The sequence below is a fragment of the Chrysemys picta genome, chromosome 17 (genome assembly GCF_011386835.1).
Source record: "Chrysemys picta bellii isolate R12L10 chromosome 17, ASM1138683v2, whole genome shotgun sequence".
Taxonomy (NCBI): Eukaryota; Metazoa; Chordata; order Testudines; family Emydidae; genus Chrysemys; species Chrysemys picta.
In genome coordinates, this window is record NC_088807.1 from 19452505 (window position 1) to 19474523 (window position 22019).

Genomic DNA, 22019 nt, shown 5'->3' on the forward strand with positions numbered 1-22019 from the left:
GGGAGAAGGGGTGGTGTGGTGTGGAGGTTGAGGCACAGTTCTGGCACTGAGGCCCCTGCCTTTTTTAGGGCACTCTCCCCCTGCTCCTAGTTAACCTGTGGAACTCACTGCCAGAGGATGCTGTGAAGGCCAATAGGACAACTGAGTTCAAAAAAAGAATTTGAACAGTTCATAGAAGATTTGTCTGGCTTCAGCCTCTACCTTGTTGGACCTTTGTCTGCTAAATCTTGTGAAACGGCCAGGCCCTGCGTAGGCACTTACAGCTGGAGACTCTCACCAGCTGGCAGATTTTTATTTCCCCTCGATTTCACTACACCCTGCTCAGTTCACTTTCAGCCAGCCCGTTCCAAAGGAACCAGAGACTACCAGGAGTCCGGCAGTCACTGAAAGCTGGGACAGATGGTTACGCCTTCCTACCGGGTGTATTTCGCCCCCCTCCCCAACTCCCGCTGCCACAGCTACACCCAACCCAGCTAAGATGCTGCCTGTACCGGCTCAGATGATCCCAGAGTGCCAACGTGGTTGGGTTTTCCCCCTTGCATTAAAGATGGAGAACGGCATTCAGGCCACATACACAACAGACTGTCCAGGCCCCTGGGTGTTAAAGAGCGGTCGGACAGTCATTGATAGGTCCAAAAATCTGAACATCCCATGGACTGCACCACCCCAACGAACAGATCTAAGGGGGAAGGGATAGCTCAGTGGTTTGAGCATTGGCCTGCTAAACCCAGGGTTGTGAGCTCAATCCTTGAGGGGGGCCATTTAGGGATCTGGGGCAAAAAGCTGTTTGGGGATTGGTCCTGCTTTGAGCAGGGGGTTGGACTAGATGATCTCCTGAGGTCTCTTCCAACCCTGATATTGTATGATTCTATACAAAACCTTCCCCATCTGAACCTCACACTAATTTCTGATTAGATCTGGGACAACGATCGGGGGAGAGTTAGTTCCCTGGTAGCTCAGAAAATTGTAGTTTAGGCCAAGTGACTTTGCCCTGCTAGGTTCCAGAGCAGGGATTTTGAGCTTTTTAAATTTGCAGACCCCTAAGAAGATGTCAAATAGAGAAGCTGACCCCTTGGGAAATCTTAGGCAGAGTCTGGGAACCACCAGGGGGCTGCGGATTGGAGGTTACAAACCACTTGTCTCAATCCCCTAAGCCTGGGGCGGCTGCTCTAAAGAGCAGGGTTTTCCATCACGTCATGCATTCCCTGCCCCACTCCACGATGAGAGAAAAAATGGCTGCACCAGCAAACAAAAACAAACCCAGGCTGTGAGACTTGCAGCTGCTTGCTGTGTAGACGTCACCTTAGAGCCAGGCTGAGAACGAGCTTGATGGATGAGGATCCCACTTCTCACACCATTTGGCACTCAACTATCTCTGAAGCAGCCGGCGTCTCCCTTAGTTGGAGAAGTTGCTCGAGGGAACTCGGTACTGAGTCAACCCAGTCATCTCCCTGCAGCACACGCTGCCCCAGCGGGCTACGTGAAGGAGCCTGCAGTGATGACTTAGCCTTGCTGGGTTCTAGGTTCTGCAAGCCAAGGGTCACTCTGCTCTAGCACCTTTAAGAGGCGATTTCCCCACCAGCTCATGGATTTTCCCCTCTGTGATGGGAAAAATGCTGCAGAAAGGAGCAGATCATTCAGGAAGCAAATTTTATTGAGAGAACAGCTGGAGATTCATTAAATAAAATATGAGAGGATTCCCCCAGAGGGGTGCGAAAATAAATATTTAAATAACATTTTTTCTTTGCTCAGGGCAATGATATGGCTCCGGAGTGGCCACAGACCCTCTCCCGCCAGCCCCCCATAACACTGGGCATGTGCATGCCCCCACCAAAACAGGGTGGGGGCTAGATCCCCAGAGAATGGAGGGGGTTCTAGATTCCCCAGCCCACAACAAAATGGAGCACACTCTAGATTCTCCACCAGAATCAGTGCTACATTCCTCAGGCCTCCACATAACTGAGGGGGTTCTAGATTCATCAAAGTGGGACAGGTTCTAGATCCCACCATGTCCTGACCAAATGGAGTGTGTTCCAGATGCCCCACACCACAATCTAGCCGGTTCTAGATTCCCAGCCCTCCCTCACCACGTGGAATGGGTTCTAGACCCTCCTTTCCCAAACCAAGCGAGTTCTAGATTCAACAGATTCCCCCAACTGGTGGAGAAGGTTCCAGTTTTCCCACCATGCTGGGGTGGGTTCTAGATCTGCCCCAGCCCCTACTAAAAAAGAGGGTGGGTTCTGGATCCATCCCAGATGGCTGAATCCCAGAAAGACCCCAGCTTTAAGGGAAGGAGTAAATGTTTCTATGTACTTTCTGCTAGTGAATCCACCTCTCAGTCAGACCAGTGCTACTGGGAGGGAACTGGCTGCCTCACTTGGAGACAGCTGCCTTCCACCTCTAGGGGGCACTGGAGCCAATCCAGCCCCACACTGGGGTGCTGCAAGGATATGGGCCATCCACCTACATTCAAACTGGCCCGCTGACATCATGAAGACTCCACCCAACCCCACATCAACCCCTGGGCCCCTTCTCCTCACCATTTCCCCTTCCCCGCCTGCTCCAGATCCGCTCTCAGCTGGCGATGCGGAAGCCGGGGCAGAATCCGGCTCCCTCTCCCCTAGCAGGAGAGATGCTTTTCTAACACGTGGGTGCTTGTCCTACAATCTCCCTCCTATCCAGCCTGACCTAGCCTATTGTGTTGTCCCCACCCATGTCAATTTCACACACACCCCTCCACGCCAATTTCACACAGACATGGTCAACTCACAATGCCCACCTCACAGGAGGACACACTGGTCAGGTTTGTGCTTGGGTGGCTTCCTCTTACTCCCCATAGGTGGGGGGTGGGGTGGGGAGATACGGGGCAGACGAGGCTCTGGCTTGATGGCCGCCCATGGTGCCCCCCCGTCCTCTCGATGTTTGTAGGGGGATGCCAAGCTGGGCTCACCCAGAGGCAGGGGCCTGAAGGGTGGTCTCTCCCTGGGGAAATCTGCGGCACCAGGGATGTCTTGGATGGGGGACCAGGCTGGCTCAGGGGAGAGCACGGCCATCAGAGGATGGACACCAGACATGGGTCCTGGCAAAGCTGGGGAAAAGGACGGCTCTGGGCTGGGACAGCTTGCAGAGGTGGGGGCAGAGTTAAGGCCGTAGAGGACAGCATCCGTGGCAACCACATGGTCCAGGCTCAGCGGTGGGGTGGGACCACAGGGGGAACCTGCAGGGGACAGGGATACAGAAGATGCCAGAGGAGAGCTCGGCAGGGAGAGCTCGGCCCCCAGGTCATATGGCACAGTGCCAGCAGCTGGTGTAGCTGTGGCGATGCCCTCCATGATGTCTGTCTCTTCAGTGATGGGCCCCATGGATTCATGCTCCCATCTCATCTCTGGTGACCAGGGGGCTGCTGAGACAGCGGGGGATACGGGGAGCTCAGCTGGGGACCCCGGTGCCATCCTGTGCCCTGGAGGAGGGCTGCAAAGAACAGGGGGCTGCTCTGGGTCTGCAGGAGCCAGGGTGGCCTCTGGGGAGCTGGCAGAGATGGGAGGAGATGGACAGATCACAGCTGGGGCGGCCAGCGCCACATCGGGGCTGGCAGGAGCGACGACTGCCTCTGGCAGAGATGGGGAGAGACCTAAACAGACAGGAGAGAAGGGAATTCACTCAGTGACTGGGAAGCTTAGAGAGGGAGAAAGCGCCCCCCACTGAGCCCCCAACCCCATGCTGAGCCCCCGCCCCGCTCCCTGCAGCACAGCGCCCCCTGCTGAGCCCCCATCCCCTGCTGAGCCCCGCCCCACTCCCCGGAACCCAGCGCCCCTGGCAGTGACCCAGCCTGGCCCTGCTTAGCTCGATCCCACTCAGGCCCAGCCTGACCCACGGTCTCACAGCTCAAGCCGCAGAGGCCCTCGCTCCCCAGGTTCGATCCCTGGGACGGTCTTTCACCCCCCACTCACCCCTGACGCCCAGCACGTACCAGTCTCCTCGCTGGGGAGCTCCTGGGGGCAGACCGGGAAGAGCATCGTCTGCACCCCCCAGCCCTCCACCCTGACCGCCCCCGGCATGGCTGCCAGCTGCTCCTTCACCGAGGCCGAGCTGTCCAGGGGGAAGGGGTGACTGTAGGCGGCGCCGTAGGCCTGGCGGAAGCGGAAGAGGGAGATGCCCCCGGGGTGGCCCCGCAGGACCCTCGCCACATTCTGCTCCAGCTCGGCCCGCTCGGCCACGGGGGGGTCCAGCAGGGGGCTGGCCGGGCGGGCGGGACGGGGCAGCCGGCTGGGGGCCAGCGCGGGGCTATTCAGGGCAGCCCCCCGGTACGCATCCAGGCCCAGTGGCTGGTTGGCGAAGGTCAGCAGGGGCGGCTGCCGGGGGGCGGCCACAGGAAGGCGGGAGCTGGGGAAGTGGCTCAGCGAGACAGCTCGGGGCAGCCAGGCGTTGGCTTGGTGCCCGGGGGCAGATCCGGCCGGCGGGTGGCCCAGGGGGGCAGCCAGGTGGTGGCAGGAGTTCCAAGGCCTGGGAGCTGGAGGGAGAGGAGAGAAGAGATTCCCGGTGAGACGCCGCCCGTCGCCATCCCCGGTAGGATGCACGAGCCCCTCTAGGGGGCGCCGGTCGCATGGAGCCGGACCCCGCTGGGCGATCAGCGGTTGGGCTTCGGGGGCTGCCACATTGTCATGGGTTTTGCAATGCACTGGCTCTGCCCGGGAGCTGTCGTAAGCCAGCGCAGATTTTGCACTGAGCCGGGGCTCCCCCTAGGGGCAGCTGGGCCCCATAGCACAAGCCTGGGTCTTTCAGCTCCATCGCTAGAGACTTGGGCAAAGAATCAGGGGTGGGGGGAGGGGGTGTCCAGGTTCGCTTCCCCAGGCACAGTCACTCCCTGGGACCTGGCGTCCGCATTTAAGGCGGGGGGTTTCCTGCACCCCCTTTGCTGCCTCCTCTGTCCCAGCCCTGTTTACATGAGGCCCGTTGGTCATTCAGGGTACCCCCGGGCTCCCCATCATTGATTTCACCTGCCCCAAAGCAGAGGCAGGACCATATAGCTTGCCTTGTTACAGCAAGCTGACGCGCTCCACCCCAGAGGCAGCTGCATTCGCAGGGCTGGACTGTGCCCCCCTGCCAGAAGGCATCAAAGGGAGAGCTGTGGTTAAGTTTCGCAATCTGTAGGCAAGAGTTATTCTGCTATTTTCAAGGGGGAGAGGGAGAGAATTTGCCAGAGGTAGATGGCAGAACTGGGACCAGAGCCCTGTTCTGACCACTAGACCCCCACCCCCCTCCTAGAGCTGGGGATGGAACCCAGGAGTCCTGCCCTCTCCCCTCCCCCGCTCTAACCATTAGACACCCACACCCTTCCCTGAGCCAGGGAGAGGACCCAGGAGTCCTGACATAGACCTGTCCTGAAAATCACTGTTGCGCCTGGTAGTGTAGACAACACCTGTAGCGCTCGCTACCCCAATAAAGGGAAGGGTTAGGGACACACAGCCACCACATGCAATTCCCATTTCCCCCAGTAGGGGGCAGCCCCCTACACCCCATGACTATACCTGATTTAGGAGCCTCTGCCTGCTGCCGTTTGGGTGGCGCCTCCTTGTGGATCTGGGGGTGACGGATGCGTCTCTTGGGGGGCTTGGCCTCCGGCAGCAGGTCGCAGACTGGGCGCCGGCACCGGACCCACGGTTCCTTGCCCTCCTCGTCCAGGACCACCAGCTCCTTCATGTCACCCAGCAGGTGGTGCAGTGAGCGGTAGCCGTGCCGGGGCAGATCCAGGTGCCGGCCATGGTGCTGGTGGAAGAGCCTCCCGAAATCCCACAGGGGGACACCCCCTGGGTGGCTCAACAGTAGCCCCAGCACGGCCCCCTGGAGGGTCAGCTGCGAGCCGGGATCCAGTCCCCCCCCCGCAACAGCTGGAAGGAGAAACAGCTCTTGGGGGGCTCAAAGGGCACCAGGTGGGAGACTTTACCCTTCACTGGCCACCAGGGGGACTCGCCCACAGAACAGCAGAGGGGTGGGCCTGGGCACAGCCAGGGTACCAGGGTAGATGGGCCCCTGCTCCAAAGTGGGAGAGAAATTCCCTGCACACAGTGGGACTGCAGGTCAGGACTAAGGGTCTCATCAGCAGTGGACAACTGGGGGGGGGGCAGCCCCCCTCCCCAGAGCCACTGGGCCCCACTCCCCTCCCAGAGCTGGGCATGGAACCCAGGCATCCTGGCTCCCAGCCCCCCCCCCCGCTCTAACCACTAGACCCCACTCCCCTCCCAGAGCCGGGGATAGAACCCAGGAGTCCTGCTGGCTCCCAGCCCCCGCCCCCCGCTCTAACCACTAGACCCCACTCCCCTCCCAGAGCCAGGGATAGAACCCAGGAGTCCTGCTGGCTCCCAGCCCCCGCCCCCCGCTCTAACCACTAGACCCCACTCCCCTCCCAGAGCCAGGGATAGAACCCAGGAGTCCTGCTGGCTCCCAGCCCCGCCCCCCCACTCTAACCACTAGACCCCACTCCCCTCCCAGAGCCGGGGATAGAACCCAGGCGTCCTGGCTCCCCGGTTTCACCTGCCATAGCCTCCGGCTGGAAGTCCTCCGAGAGCCCGCAGTTTACGGGAAGCAGGTGAGCGCTCCCGTGGGGCCCTTTATAGCCTAGGTTCATCGCCCCGCCCCCTCCCGGCTCAGGCTGGGCTGCTGTTAACCCTTTGGACGCTGTCACAAAACTGCAAAGTAGGGGCTGGGAGCCAGGACTTCAGGGTTCTGTCCCCGGCTCTGGGAGGGGAGTGGGGTCTAGTGGTTACAGCGGTCGGGGGGTGAGGGGCTGGGAGTCAGGACACCTGGATTATATCCGCAGCTCTAGGAGGGGAGTGAGGGCTAGTGGTTTTGGAGGTGGGGGGGGGCTGGGAGCCAGGACTCCGGGGTTTTATTCTCTGCCAATGTTTTGGGCAAGTCATGTTACCTCTCTGCTCAGCCCGCCTAGATTTAGGTCCCTCTAGTGAGCCACCCACCCTGGTCCGTACTGCACGGTGCCTTGGCTGTCTATTTCCCCTCATGGGGGGGGGGGGGCAGGACCATCCCCTCCAGTTAATTCCCCATCCTCAGGTAACCCAAGATACCCCCCACCCTTCGGCACCTAGATTGGTCCATCTGTATCACAATCTTTACAGGGGCAAAGGTAGAGGGGTAGGAAACGAACCCAGGTGGCCGGGCATGGCATCCCCCCGTGGCAGCCAGTGCCCCCTTGCTCCTCATCCAGCCTGTCCTTTCCTGTCCAGTTCAGGCACGGTGCGCCCCCCACCCATGCTCCCTCCCTCCCGCCAATAGCTCCCTGTCCAGCCCCCTGCAACCCCCAGCCCATGCACACCTTGTGCCCAGATTGCTGGGTCACACCCACCCACGCTGCCCCTCCCTGATACCAGTCAGAATTGGCAAGCGCCCGGGTGCAAAGGTGCCCTGGGAGGTTGGGAACTAGCTGCTGAGAGGAAAAGGGGGGGTGGGGTGCCCAGCCTTCAAAATAGAACCCAGGAGTCCTGGCTTCCAGCATCCCACTTGCTGTAACCACTAGACCCCACTCCCCTCCCAGGGATAGAACCCAGGAGTCCTGGCTCCTAGCCCCCCCTGTTCTAACCACTAAACCCCACTCCCTTCCCAGAGCCAGGGATAGAACCCAGGAGTCCTGGATCCTAGCCCACCTGTTCTAACCCATTAGGGCCCACTACTGCACTAGGGGGTGCTATGCTGTAGGGAGCAGGAGGAGGGGCTCAATAGAGGGGTGCTCTCCCCAGACAGTCAGCGCTGGCCCTGATACCCCAGTGCACTGCTAGGGGGCGCTGTGCTGCAGGGAGTGGGGCAGAGGTCACTAGGGGGCGCTGTCACGGAGTATTGGGGGACTCAGGGCCCTGCACCCCCGGCTTCCTGCGATTCACCATGACTCTCAGCCAGCCAGTAAAGCAGAAGGTTTATTTGGATGACAGGAATACAGTCCAAGACAGGTCTTGCAGGCACAGACAACAGGGACCCCCTCAGTTAGGTCCATCTTGGGGTCCCCGGCCATCCCAGCCCAGCCCCCCTTGGGAGGTCAGAGCCATCTCTGCCTCCCAGCCATCTCTCCAGCCTGCTTCCCCCACCCTCCTTCAGCGACCCCTCCCACCGCCTTTGTTCAGTTTCCCCGGGCCCCGGAGTCACCTGGCCTCCAACCCCTTCCTGGGTTCTCATGTTACAAGCTCAGGTATGTTCCCTGGGGCAGACTCCCATCCCCCGATGCAGACCATCCTAGCCACACTCCCATCAGCATTCACAGACCACAGTGAGAACAGGCCCAGTTCGTCACATCTCCCCCCTTCGAGACCGAACTGAGCGGGGTCACTTTAGCCAGTGACCTGGGGAAGTTCGAACCTACCCCCGTTCCCATGGATGCCCCCGCATCCCTCCCATTCCTTGGTGAGAATTACACCAGGCCCCTCCAGTTTCACGCCCCCCCTTAGGTCGGGGTGCTTGATGGCACTCGCAGTTCGCATGTGGGAAGGTTTATGTGGCCTGTGCCCTTTTCCCACCCCCACACCTCTGGGGCTCCAACTGGGCTGTGGTCTTCTCCCAGCGCTCCAGTCTGGAGGTCTGTGCTTTGGGCTCTCTTGGTTCAGAGCCGCCCTTTTAACCTTGGCCACCCTCCGGAAAGGATCCTCTATGCTGGGCAAGGGTCCTAAAGCTGTTTTCCCCTTGTCCCGGGCCTTCCTCCCCCTCTGACAGGGGTCACAGGATCTGCAGTACTGTCGGACAGTAACAAAGACCCCAGGCCAGTAAAAGCTCCGTAGCAGCCTCTGCTGGGTACGCCAGATTCCCTGGTGCCCTGAGAGGGGAATATCATGGGCCCGGCACAGCAGCTGGCGGCGATACTTCTGGGGTACCACCAGCTGCCTCCTGATCCCCCCTGACTCCATTTTCCCTGGGGGAGCCCATTCTCGGTACAGGAACCCCTTCTCCCACAGGAACCTTTTCCGGCCACCTCGTCCCATGGTCTGTACCGCATTGAGGTCGGCCAGGTCCCTTATCTTCCGCAAGGAGGGATCTCTCTGCAACTCGGCCTGGAACTCAGCCGCTGGGACAGGGATGGCCATCTGCTCTTTCTCGCCCGCTGGGTCTGAAGCTGCAGCCTCCCTGAGCCGTGTCCCTGGGCGTTCCCTCCCCACCAGGTTAGGGTCCTGCGCCTCAGGCAAGGCACCCCCCCAAGGCCAGGGCGCAGTGCCCCTCGCCGGCTCTGACTGCGGGTCACAACCAGTGCCTTTTGGGGGTTGCTTGGCCAGTTCTCCAGGTCCCCCCCCCATCAATACCTCAGTGGGCAAATACGGGTGTACCCCCACATCCTTGGGGCCCTCCTTGGCCCCCCACTTCAGGTGTACCCTTGCCACGGGCACTTTGACTGGTGTTCCGCCCACCCCCGTCAGGGTCAGGTAGGTGTTGGGCACCACCTGATCTGGGGCCACCACCTCGGGCCGGGCCAGCGTCACCTCTGCGCCCGTATCCCAGTATCCATTGACCTTCCTCCCATCCACCTCCAGGGGAACAAGGTACTCTCTCCGGAGGGACAGCCCCGCGCCCACCGTATAAACCAAAAACCCTGAGTCTGGGGCATCCAGCCCCCTAGAGGAGCTGGCCTGGAGCTCTCCTCCCTCCTTAGCAGGTGGTACTCTGCCAGCCCCCCTTCCCTGGGAATGCTGCCTTTCGCCGGGCTGGGTCTCTACCCAGTCAACCCTCTGTGGGTTCGGTCTGCTCAGTCTGTCCCTGAGCCTAGGGCACTGGGCCCGTATGTGGCCCTTTTGGCCACAGTGGTAGCAGCCCATGTCCCATGGGTCCCCCCGGGTGGGTCGGATGGTCCTGACGCCGGATGTTCCCCTCTGATGGGGTTTTTCTGTATTTTCCCACGGGGAGGTCCCATGGTGACTCCCTCTCTGCGTTGTGGTGGGACTGTTCCTTTGGGACTCCTCCCTTCTATCTCCTGACCGGCTCTTTACAAACTCATCGGCCAGCCGGCCTGCATGTCGCAGGTTCTCTGGCTTTCTGTCCACCAACCACAGCCTCAGGTCGGATGGGCACCGCTCATACAGTTGCTCCAGTACCAGCAGTTTAATCAGGTCCTCCTTCGTCTGGGCCCCACCAGCCCACTTGCTGGCGTATCTTTCCATGCGGACGGCTAGTTGCAGATATGAGATCTCAGGGGTTTTATCTTGACTCCGGAACCTTTCCCGGTACATTTCAGGAGTCAGCCCAAACTCACGTAGCAGGGCCTTTTTGAATAGTTCGTAGTCCCCTTTCTCTGCCTCTCCCAGTTGGCGGTACAATGCCACGGATTTGGGGTCCAGTAAGGGGGTAAGGACCCGGAGTCTGTCCGCGGGATCAACCCGGTGCAGCTCGCAGGCCGTCTCAAAGGCCTCCAGGAAGTCATCCATGTCCTCCCCCTCCTTGCGTGGGGCCAGGATGCACTTCTCAAAGCTCCGTGCAGTCCTGGGTCCCCCCTCACTCACCGCAGCCGGGGGTTCGCTGCCCTTCAATCTTGCCAGTTCCAGTTCATGCTGACGCTGTCTCTCATTCTCCTGTCTCTGTCTCTCTTTCTCCTCCCGTTCATGCTGTCTCTGTTGTTCACGATCCTCCAGCTCTCTCAGTTTTAGCTCTTTCTCCCATTCCAGCCAATTCCGCTCCACGGATGCCGAACGTCGCCGGGAGGATCCTCTGCTGGCCGGCGAGCTTCGCCGGGAGGGTCCCCTGCTGGCTGGGGGGGTCACGGCGCCTTCGGTATTTGCTGGGCTCCTCCCCACCCTTCCCCTAGGCATAGGAAGGAGGGGTCTCGGGAAGCCCTCAGCAGCCGGCTGACCACTCCCAGCTGGGACAGACACTGGTGCCTGCGCTGCATTTGCCCGGCTGCTTCCCTGAGGCACAGGGATCAGTTCATTCGCGCGATCTTCCGCCTCCAGCCGGGCAATGAGCTGTTCTTTGGTGAGCCTCCCAATGCACAGCCCCCTCTGCTTGCACAGCTCCACCAGGTCGCTCTTAAGCCGCTTGGCATACATCTTCCTGCTGGCCACTCACCGGCCTGTGTGCTCACAGCTCCCCACAGTTCCCAGGGGGCCCCCTAGTGTGCCAGCCCTTCTCGAGGTCACCACCTCTCTGCCAGGGTCGAGCTGCAGACTCCTCCGCCCCTGGGACCACTCGCTGCGATCCCCCCGGGGGACCCTGTTACTGCAAAAGTCCTTCTCGCTGGTCACACACTCCCAGGGGTAATAACCGTCTCTCTCTCACTCTCAGCACGCCTGGTCCCCGTCAATCCCCCTTCGTTTTACTGCTCCCCAGTCACTTACTGCAGGAAGCGCCGTCCACGGGGTGCAGTAGATCCCACCGCTGCCACCAGTTGTCACGGAGTATTGGGGGACTCAGGGCCCTGCACCCCCGGCTTCCTGCGATTCACCATGACTCTCACCCAGCCAGTAAAGCAGAAGGTTTATTTGGATGACAGGAATACAGTCCAAGACAGGTCTTGCAGGCACAGACAACAGGGACCCCCTCAGTTAGGTCCATCTTGGGGTCCCCGGCCATCCCAGCCCAGCCCCCCTTGGGAGGTCAGAGCCATCTCTGCCTCCCAGCCATCTCTCCAGCCTGCTTCCCCCATCCTCCTTCAGCGACCCCTCCCACCGCCTTTGTTCAGTTTCCCGGGCCCCGGAGTCACCTGGCCTCCAACCCCTTCCTGGGTTCTCATGTTACACGCTCAGGTATGTTCCCTCGGGCAGACTCCCATCCCCCGATGCAGACCATCCTAGCCACACTCCCATCAGCATTCACACACCACAGTAAGAACAGGCCCAGTTCGTCACAGGCGCTCTCCCCTGGCCATCAGTGCTGGCCCCAGTCCTAAGCAAAGTTCCAATTACTCCTGCGGAGAGAAATCCTACAAAAACCTGTGCGACAATTACAGCCGTGGCCATCTTCACATCCCCACCGGTGTTCTCGGCTCCGATGGACCTCTCAATAGACAAGCATCGCTAGTGGGATGGTTCCTGCTGGGGTTTCCCTTGGGTCTGCCCTCTTTGATACTGTAGTTCTGACCACACCTAACACATACAAATGGCCAGCCTGGGTCAGACCAAAGGTCCATCTAGCCCAGTATCCTGTCGTCCTCCCAGCAAACAGAGGCTGCGCCCCACCCCCTTACCCTCTGGCCAGGGTCTTTGCAGGGCTCTGTCTGTGTCCTGTTCCCATGGCCCCGCCCCACATGGCCCACGGGGGTCCCACTGCCAGCCTGGCACAATGGGGCCCTGTGTGAATCTGGGTCACTGCTGAGGGGGCTTCGGGGGGATCCCTTTCCCCTGTCCCTCCCCCAGGGCAGCCCCAGTCGGAGCCGGCCCCCCGGCTGGGCAGTGATGTGGGTGGGGGGTTCCTGCAGGGGGGGCTGCCCCACTAGGGCAGCTGAGTACAGCAGTGAGTACAGCTGGTTCCTCCCCTGGGAACCCGCGTGCATGTGTCCATCCAGCCTTGCCCCCTGGTGGTGTGTGTGTGTGTGTGTCCTGCCCCCTGCTGGTGTGTGTGTGTGTGTGTGTGTGTCCTGCCCCCTGCTGGCTGCCCCCTGCCCAGGGCAGCATGACACACTCCCCAGCGCTCAGGTGATGGGAAGGAGGCCGGGCCCTGGTACTTCGCAGCTGGTCCCGTCCCAGGTGAGCTCCCTGCGTGCTCCCGGCACCGACCCGACTGGAAAGCGGTGGGTGCCCCCAGCCGGGGCTGTTCTGACGCACGGGCCAGCCGGGCATGTCCAGCCCCTCGGCGCTCGGCAGCACTTGACTTCTTGCTTAATAATCCCCACAGGTCACAGCAGGGTTTATTTTCAGGCATTTCCCCTGTTGCGCTGCTGGAGAGGTGCTGAGAGGGGCCAGGGCCGGGGTTCCAGACCCCCTACGAGAGATTTGCGTTGAGTGAAAGGGCCAGAGTGGCACAAAATGATGTGTTTTAAGCATTTTTCTCTATTTTTATCCATTGAAATATTGAGAGATGTGCAAAATTACAGGGGGTGGTGCCAGGCCATGGAGAGGTCGGATGATAATTATGACATGACAGCAGATGGGGAGATGCAGGAAGTTAAGAACATAAGAATGGCCAGACTGGGTCAGAACAAAAGTCCATCCAGCCCAGTAACCTGTCTCCCGACAATGGGCAATGCCAGGTGCCCCAGAGGGAATGAACAGAACAGGGAATCATCAAGTGATCCATCTCCTGTCGCCCATTCCCAGCTTCTGGCAAACAGAGGCTACGGACACCATCCCTGTCCATCTTGGCTAATAGCCATTGATGGACCTATCCCTCCATGAACTTATCTAGTTTTTTTTTTGAACGCTGTTATAATATTGGCCTTCACAACATCCTCTGGCAAGGAGTTCCACAGGTTAACTGTGCGTTAGGTGAAGAAATGCATCCTGTTGTTTGTTTGAAACCTGCTGCCTATTCATTTCATTGGGTGATCCCTAGTTCTTGTGTTATGAGAAGGAGTAAACAACACTTCCTGATTTAGTTTCTCCACACCAGTCATGATTTTATAGACCTTTATTGTATCCCCCCTTAGTCATCTCTTTTCCAAGCTGTTTGAAAGTCAACAGAGGTGCTGCACTTATTTAGGGAAGAAAAACCAAATGCACAAGCACAGGATGGGGGCTCACTGGCTTGGCAGCAGCACTCCTGAGACGGAGCGGGGAGTTGTCGTGGATCATCACACCCTCAACATGAGTCAGCAATGCGATGCCGTTGCAAAACAAAAGCAAATGCAATGTTCGGCTGCATTAACAGAGGTGCAGCGTGCAAGTCACGGACGCTGAGAGTACCGCTCTGCTCGGCGCTGGGCAGGCCGGGAGTGCTGTGTCCAGTTCTGTCACCGCGGTGTAGAAAGGATGTGGAGAAACTGGAAAAGGATCCAGAGGTGAGCGACAAAGGGGTCACCTCACCTAGGGCACCCCCCTCGGGCGGCTGGAATAGGCCTCAGCCAGGATCAGCCCCAGGACGAGCAGGACCACGGCGCTCAGTGCCAGGTGGGTGATGTTGGCGTAGGTGAAATCCGGGCGCCCCGGGGGGGCTGCTGTGGGGGGAAGGGAAGAGTCACTCGGTGGCTTGGATAGGGAGATCAGCAGCTGGTGCTGCCCCGGGAGCGGAGCCCCCAACCCCCCCGTCCGTCAGGTCTGGTCCTGGGGCCTCAGCTTCCCCAACAAAGCAGTTGCCCAGGTGGACGAACTGCCCCTGTCCCGAGGCCCCACCCCCCACTCACTCCATCCCCCTCCCTCCATCGCTTGGTCTCCCCCATCCTCACTCACTCGCTCATTTTCACTGGGCTGGGGCAGGGGCTTGGGGTGCACCAGGATCCCTTTGCAATCTGATGTTCCTGTCAAAAACCAGACACCTGGCAACCCTAGTCCCAGGCCCCGCCCAGGCACCCAGCTGGGCCCAACCCCATAGCCAGGCCCCCCGGATCCTGTCCCTCTCCTGGGATCCCCCAGTAGCTTCCAGGCAAGAACCTACAGGGCAGGAGGTGCCGGAGGAGCTGGGGGTCTGGTGGTGAGGGATGGGCAGGGGCTGCCCCTCCCCCTGGTGTCTGGGCTCATGCACCAAGAGTCACTGCCCCCATCCCGCCCGACCAGCCCCAACCCCGGCTGCAGCTCCTTGGGCAGCACGAGCCTTCCAGGGCTGGTTGGATGGTGATTCCCCCCTGGCCCTGGTACCTGTCCCCGCACTGCCTGGGCGGGTGGGAGCCGTCGCTGGTCCAGGCTGGGTCGGGTCAGTTCCCCCTGCGGGAATAGATCCAGCATCTGTCGGGGTGTGGGGAGGGGCTGAAACACTGACTCAGCAATTGCCCCCCCTGGGGGAAAGGGTGTTTGTGTGGCTGGGGCCAGTACCATAGGGAGCCACTGGGTCCTGACCCCTCTGTGCAACCCCAGAGCAGGGACAGCCATCTGGGGGCTGGGATCCCCCCTCAGCACCAAATCTCCAGCAGTTTCTGCTCCTCCCTGGCTTGGGGAACCCCCCAGTGACTCCCCGGCCGGGCGGCCGCTCTGCTGGGCCCAGGGCTCAGGGCAGAGCCTGGCTCTGAGCGTCTCATCAGGGCAGAGCCCCCAAGGGTCCAGCTGGGTGTGGGGCTAGGAGCGGGGACGTGGAGCTGGGCCCCTCACCTGCTACCACCAGCTGCACGGTGTTGCTGGGCTGCGAGGAGACGAAGGGCTCTGATGGGTGCCGGTAGCTGCAGCTGTAGCTCCCTCCGTGCTGCCGGCCCACGGTGGGGATGCGGAACTCGGCCCTGGCCCCAGCAGGGTCCACGTGTCGCTGCGGGTTCCGGTCTCCAGCCTTGTGCAGGAAGAACCTCACGTACCGGTGCTGCCCCTGACACCGGATGGTGACGTCTGCCCCTGGGACGGTGACCCCGGTGGGTCTCAGAGATATGGAGGGTCTGGGTAAGCTGGGATCTGTGCACAGGAGACAGGTTGTAAGAGCCAGACCCGGGCACCCACCCAGCCCCGGCCACCTGAGCCGGCCCCAACCACCACAGATCCAGGGGCCCCTGGGCAGAGATTCTCTCCCAGATCCCAGAGCTCTCCCCACCCAGAATCCCGGCCCTGCGAGCTGGGCTCCCAGCCCCACAGACACTGAGCCGCGGCTCCCTAGTGCTTGGGATCCTCATATGCCGTGTGTGACCCCCGCCTCATTCACTGCGTCCGGCCTGCCCCGGACAGAGCGACTCATGGGCTGGTCTCTGGCGCCCGGCACCGCAGGGCCCAGGGTTGCTGGTGTCCAGTTTTCAGCTGGAAAGTGGGTTGAAAAGGGAACCTGGCAGTGCCGCTGACCGGACACTGTCTCATTCCCTGCAGTACCCAGACTCTGCCACCAGGGGGCAGGAAGAGCAGCTGAGCTACTCTGCCCCACTCACCCCCACCCCCACTGTGCAGCTCTCCCCCCCCATCCTGTCCCACTCACCCCTACCCCCACCCCTGGAGCACGGCTCACCTGGCAGGGGGGCAGAGGGAGGGTGGTGGAGAGAGCAGCGAGTGACGGTGGGGAAGGGGGGGAAGAGGAGCAGGGGATAGGGCCTCAGTGAAGAGGCGGAGCAGGGGGCGGGGGAGGTTCCGATGCTCAATATCTGGTTTTCACTAGCAGGGCCTGAGCCCCCCACAGGAAGGGAGTCACCCCCAGGGAGGCGGGGAGGGGTCATTACCCCCATTTTACATGGGGGAAACTGAGGCACAAACAGATTCACTTTCCTCAGTGAGCTCCCAGGGGCAGGGACTGTCTCTTCACTCTGTGTTTATGCAGTGCCTGGCACAACAGGGCCCTGATCATGGCGGGGGCCCTACGTCCTCCCCCAACACAAGGGATCCAGCGCTATTGAGGCCAGCGTTTGGAGAGGTCTCCACTAACTGTGGGGGTCTCGGGTTGTGGGCGCTTGGCCTGAGATCCCCCAAGATTGAAGCCCCCCTCCAATGAAGGACACTTTTGAAAACCGCGACATGCTCCCATCACGCAGAGTCTGTGGCCGCGCCAGGAGCTGGGCCGGATCTTCTGGGTCCCAGCCCAGCGCCGTGTCCACCAAGACACCGCTCCTCACGCAGCCCCTGCCTCATTGAGCCCAGCCAGGGCACTGCCTGGGGCAGGGCCTGGAGAACGGGGGGGATGGGATCACAGGATTAAATAGCGACTCACGGTTCCTACGCACAAGGGGCAGCTTTCAAGTAGCCTCCCTGCCCCGAGTCTCCAGGGGCTGCTGCTCCCCCCTAGCTGGGGAACCCCCCAGTGACTCCATCCCCGCTCCCCGGCCGGGCGTCCCCTCTGCTGGGCCAAGTGTCTGTCTAGGTGTGGAGCTGAGAGCTGGGACCCCGAGCCTGGTCTGGATCCGAGTCGGGGGGATGATAGCAGGTGTTGCTGCCTCCGTCTGCCCGGCTCGCTTTGGGGATGGGAAATTTGACCCCAGCCGAGTCCCCGCCCGGCGCTGCTGCGTTCCTGGCCCCAGCCTTGTCCAGAACAAACTCCAGACCCCGGCGCTGACCCTGACACTGGACGGTCACAGCTCCTCCCAGGGTGACCCCCCGCTGGGCTGAGGGAGATGGAGGGTTTGGGGGAGCTGAGCTCTGCACTGGGAGGAGACGGGACGTGAGACAGACCCCGGCACAGTCACTGTGCCCCGTCCCCAGCATGGAGCATCAGCGACGGGGCAGAGACAGGGTCAGGGTCTCCCCTGGGATCCAGGGCACCAAAGCACCACGGGGCCAAGATATCCCCCCTCCACCCAACCTTCAGTGCTTGGGCTGGACGTCCCATCTGCTGGGATCCGTCTGGGTGTGAGGATGGGAGCCAAGGTGCTGGCTGGGCCCCTCACCTGCTACAATGATCTGTACAGGGTCGCTGGGCTCCGAGAAGGCAACTGGTCCTGCTCTGTAGGTATAACGACAGGTGTAGCTGCCACCGTGTTCCCGTCTGGCGCTGGTGATGGGGAATTCAGCCTCAGAGCCAGCAGGGTCTGTGTGAGTCAGATAGTTCCCATCTCCAGCCTTGTAGAGTTGGAACCTCATGCCCAGGTGCTGATGCCAACACCGGATGGTGATGTTTCCCCCCATGGGGATCACCCCACCGGGGCTGACGGAGATGGAGGGTTTGGGGAGGGATCGCTCTGGATTCACAAACAAACAGGCAGTAAGTGGGGGTGACACAAACCACATCCATCTGATTCAATCCTCTGCCCATCTGTCGCTCCAGATTTTTACCCCCCGCCTGTCCCTGGGGTACAGGCCCGGCCCCGCGGCTCACAGCCGGGAAGAGACACAGGACGAGGGAAAGGAGATTTCCAGTCTCTGATTCCTTTAGTTATGCAGGGTCAATTCAGCCCTGCCCCTGCTGCACTCAGGGGCGATTCCGGATTGACTCCAGGGGACTCAGCTCAGAACCCGGCCCTGCCCCAATCACAGTCGGGCAGTGAATTGGGATCTACGCTGTGGGGTTCCTGGTCCAAATTTGGGTCATTTGAGCAAGCGGCTCCCAGGACAGGCCCCCCAAGAAAACATGTTTACAAAATCCCCCAGTTGTTCTAACAGGTTCCCATCCCTGTAATGAGTGGGGCGAGGTCCCAGCCCCCACCTCTGGGTGTGGGAGGGAGCACGTGTCTGACAGGATCACCCCTTTGGGGGATCTGTGCCCCCCACCCCCAACGCACATCGCTCGTCCTTAATGCGGAAATTCCCCCAGCTGCCCCATTCCCCACAGATACTCACCTCCCGACACTCTGCTCTGCCCGACCAGCCAGCAGCCTGGAAAGGAGACGGGTCATTAGAGATCAAATCCCAGAGTGACTGGATCCTACACCCTGGTCTCAGATCCCCGCCCCCCATGGGCACACGCCCTGGCTGTCTCCGATACTCACCGAGGAGGAGGACGGTGAGAGCAGACGCCATGACAGGGAAGTGGGGAACCCTCAGTGCTGCCACCAACACCCCGGTGCTGAGCGCCACTGAGCCTGAGGCCCGAGTGCGAGCAGAATGAGGAACTGTGCCGGGGGCTGCAGCCCCAGGAAGCCTGTGATGCGCTCGGCCCCTTTCCACCCCATCAGCTGATTTTCTCTGCAATCTCCAGCCCAGATCTACCACGGTCAGAGCAAAGCCAACTCCCTGCCACGCCCAGCAAACCACATCCCCTCCTGCAGCTGCCTGGTTCCCCGCCCCATCACCTCCCAGCCCCACATGGGAGCTGCCCAGTCCAGGGACCAGCTGAGAACGTGTGAATCTCAGGAGGCGTCAAGAGGTGCCCAGGCTTCCCTGACCTTTTCCAATGGTCCCGTCTAGACTCCCTGTAGCAGCAACTCAGAGCAGAGGAGGGCTCCCACCCCACACAGACAGTGCCCCCCATGGAGTGACCCTCTCCCATGTAACGGGGCAGAGGTTCCTTCCTGACCTGGTTGGGCCCAGCACCCGCCCTGGAGCATGAGGGTGGAGGGACCTGGCCAACTTCCTTCTCAGGTACCGTCGCTGCAGACACTGTTCTTAGCTGAGTGATATGGCACAGAGACAGGATGGCAGGGGTTGTGGTTTCTGGTTCCCATGAGCAGGAGAGGAAGGGGTAAATTAGATCCTGAGTTGTTAAAGGAGCAGCAGATAAATCTGTGAAAGGGGAAGTCTGCCCAGAGCCGGCGCTCGCTTCCTGTTTCTGCTACTGCCAGTGAAACTCTGCATAAATCTGATGCCCGGCACCTACCCTGTTATATACCCCGGCTCTGGTGGGGGTGAGGGGGCAATGATTGGGGGGCATGGATGGCTGGGAGCCAGGACTCCTGGGTTCTCTCCCTGGCTCTGGTTGGGGAAGTGGGCTGTAGTGGATAGAGAAAAGGACACAGATTAGAGCCAGCCCCGCCCCCGTGGAGGTGAAAGGCCCCGTGTCCCTTCCCCAGCCCATCCCCAGGGCAGTGGGTCTGCACAGCTCAGGGCCCAGGGGGGCTGAGCCAAGTTTCCCTCTCAGGATGCTGAGAAAGGGACATGGGGGGAGGGGGGAGCCTAGAAAGGGGAGGGGACAAGATCACGGGGACAGAGCTCAAGAGAAACTGGCAGATACCCCAGTTCTGGCTCCCCAGCTGATTTGCCCTTCACCCCCCCACCCCAAACGTTCACCCATTGGCCCCCTCAGCCCCCCGTTCTGCCCCCTGGCCTGCGTCCCCTCCCCCAATCACATCCCCCCAACACCACCCCCGTCCCGTGGGGAGCAGAGAAGGGGGGTCAGGAAAGGGTATTGGGGGGCTGGGAATGTTGGGGTGCAGGAGTATCTAAAGGGTCAGAGAGGAGGAAGAGGGGAGGGGATGGTGAGGCATGGGGGGGTCATTATGGGGCACGGAATGCGGGGCAGGAGGGTATGTGGGGGCAGGAGATTGAGGGGAAAGAAAGTGGGGGACCCAGGACTGAGGGGGCAGGAGCAGGAGGGGGCAGCGAGAGGGGTAGCAATGGCAGCTCCCTCCTGGGGGGCACCGTCTTCTCCTCCCCCCTCAGACACCCCAACAATCCTAAACCCCCCTCCCCCCTGACCTTCTGAGGGGAGCCTGTCTGCCCTCAAACTCCTGTCCTCCATCCTGTCCCCCTCAACCCCCCTCCCGACACCCCCAACCTACTTCCCTCAAACTTCTGGCTCCTGCTAGACACCCGCCATGGGGGGCCCCAGAAACGCCGGCGGCTAAATCACTCTGCACCTTGTTGTGTTCATGGAGACGCAATAAAGGGCCCAAGGTGAGAACACACCCCAGCCCCTGCCCCACACTGAACAGGGTTGAACACAGGCCGGGGGAGGGGTCCAGAGCCTGCAGCCTGCTCAGCCCCACAGCAAACCCCCCAGTGACCCCTGGGACCGACTGTTACAGACCCAGCAGAGCAGGAACCAGGGGAGCCGTGGCAGGCGCCGTGTGAAACGAGGGGTTTGTCCCAGCCCCGGCCCCGTTCGCTGGAGCGAGTCTCTAGCCGGAAAATCCCCTGGGTTTGGGCGTCTCCCCGCTGACCCCGGAGACACTAGTGACTGTCCTGGGGGGGGGGGGGGGGGGCAGTGGAGCCAGCGGAGCTGGGATGGAGCCAGCGTCGCCGCGGCTGCTGTTAAAGTCCAACTCTCACGGAGTGTGGGGGAACTCAGGGCCCTGCACCCCCGGCTTCCTGCGATTCACTATGACTCTCAGCCAGCCAGTAAAGCAGAAGGTTTATTTAGACGACAGGGACACAGTCCAAGACAGGTCTTGCAGGCACAGACCACAGGATACCCCTCAGTTAGGTCCATCTTGGGGTCCCAGGGCGCCCCAGCCCCCTCGGGAGGTCAGAGCCCCGTCTGCTTCCCAGCCAACTCACCAGCCAGCTTCCGAGACCCTGCCCTCAGCGACCCCTCCCACAGCCTTTGTTCAGTTTCCCAGGCAAAGGTGTCACCTGGCCTCTAACCCCTTCCTGGGTTCTCAGGCTACATGCTCAGGTATTCTCCCTCGGGCAGATCCCATCCCCCAATGCAGACTATCCTAGCCACACACCCCTGTCAGCATTCAAAGACCACAGCAAGAACAGTCCCAGTTCGTCACATCTCTCCCCCCTTCGAGACCGAACTGAGCGGGGTCACTTCAGCCAGTGACCTGGGGAAGTTCGAATCTAGCCCCGTTCCCATGGATGCCCCCGCATTCCTCCCATTCCTTGGTGAGAATTACACCAGGCCCCTTCCGTTCCACGCCCCCCCTTAGGTCGGGGGTGCTTGATGGCACTCGCAGTTCGCATGTGGGAAGGTTTATGCGGCCTGTGCCCTTTTCCCACCCCCATACCTCTGGGGCTCCAACTGGGCTGTGGTCTTCTCCCAGCGCTCCAGTCTGGAGGTCTGTGCTTTGGGCTCTCTTGGTTTAGAGCCGCCCTTTTAACCTTGGCCACCCTCCGGAAAGGATCCTTTATGCTGGGCAAGGGTCCTAAAGCCGTTTTCTCCTTGTCCCGGGCCTTCCTCCCCCTCTGACAGGGGTCACAGGATCGGCAGTACTGTCGGACAGTAACAAAGACCCCAGGCCAGTAAAAGCTCCGTAGCAGCCTCTGCTGGGTACGCCAGGTTCCCTGGTGCCCTGAGAGGGGAATGTCATGGGCCCGGTACAGCAGCTGGCGGCGATACTTCTGGGGTACCACCAGCTGCCTCCTGATCCCCCCTGACTCCATTTTCCCTGGGGGAGCCCATTCTCGGTACAGGAACCCCTTCTCCCACAGGAACCTTTTCCGGCCACCTCGTCCCATGGTCTGTACCGCATTGAGGTCGGCCAGGTCCCTTATCTTCCGCAAGGAGGGATCTCTCTGCAACTCGGCCTGGAACTCAGCAGCTGGGACAGGGATGGCCACCTGCTCTTTCTCGCCCGCTGGGTCTGAAGCCGCAGCCTCCCTGAGCCGTGTCCCTGGGTGTTCCCTCCCCACCAGGTTAGGGTCCTGCGCCTCGGGCAAGCACCCTCCCCAAGGTCAGGGCGCAGTACTCCTCGCCGGCTCTGACTGCAGGTCACAACCAGGGCACCCTGGGGGTTGCTTGGC

The 22019-nt window shown here is 61.0% G+C and overlaps 2 protein-coding genes across 2 annotated transcripts; both read right to left on the reverse strand.

The window, feature by feature from the left end:
- Positions 1–1332: 1332 nt before the first annotated feature.
- On the reverse strand, positions 1333–6625 carry LOC122173061 (proline-rich protein 36-like). Its single transcript, XM_065571885.1, has 4 exons — positions 6532–6625; positions 5529–5888; positions 3971–4510; positions 1333–3631 (listed from the first exon to the last, which is right to left on the reverse strand). The coding sequence occupies exons 1-4, from the start codon at positions 6623–6625 to the stop codon at positions 2781–2783; spliced, it is 1845 nt and encodes a 614-aa protein (XP_065427957.1). The 3' UTR covers positions 1333–2780.
- A 6328-nt stretch (positions 6626–12953) lies between these two features.
- Positions 12954–18694, reverse strand: LOC112061151 (leukocyte immunoglobulin-like receptor subfamily A member 2). Its single transcript, XM_065570912.1, has 5 exons — positions 18383–18694; positions 18234–18269; positions 17345–17635; positions 15150–15440; positions 12954–14065 (listed from the first exon to the last, which is right to left on the reverse strand). Exons 1-5 carry the CDS (start codon positions 18411–18413, stop codon positions 13935–13937), a joined length of 780 nt encoding a protein of 259 aa, XP_065426984.1. The 5' UTR covers positions 18414–18694; the 3' UTR covers positions 12954–13934.
- Between the last annotated feature and the right edge of the window lie 3325 nt (positions 18695–22019).

Bases quoted from the DNA above. Each gene is read 5' to 3' on its own strand.
- LOC122173061 (XM_065571885.1), bottom strand. From the start codon at position 6,625: ATGAACCTAGGCTATAAAGGGCCCCACGGGAGCGCTCACCTGCTTCCC. The intron at 5,889-6,531 runs GTGAAACCGGGG...TTCTCCTTCCAG, and splicing joins CCAGCCGGAGGCTATGGCAG to CTGTTGCGGGGGGGGGACTG. The intron at 3,632-3,970 runs GTACGTGCTGGG...CTGTCTGTTTAG, and splicing joins GCTCCCCAGCGAGGAGACTG to GTCTCTCCCCATCTCTGCCA.
- LOC112061151 (XM_065570912.1), bottom strand. From the start codon at position 18,413: ATGGCGTCTGCTCTCACCGTCCTCCTCCTCG. The intron at 17,636-18,233 runs GTGAGTATCTGT...TTGTGAATCCAG, and splicing joins GCAGAGCAGAGTGTCGGGAG to AGCGATCCCTCCCCAAACCC. The intron at 14,066-15,149 runs GTGAGGGGCCCA...TTCCCCCCACAG, and splicing joins CGTGCAGCTGGTGGTAGCAG to CAGCCCCCCCGGGGCGCCCG.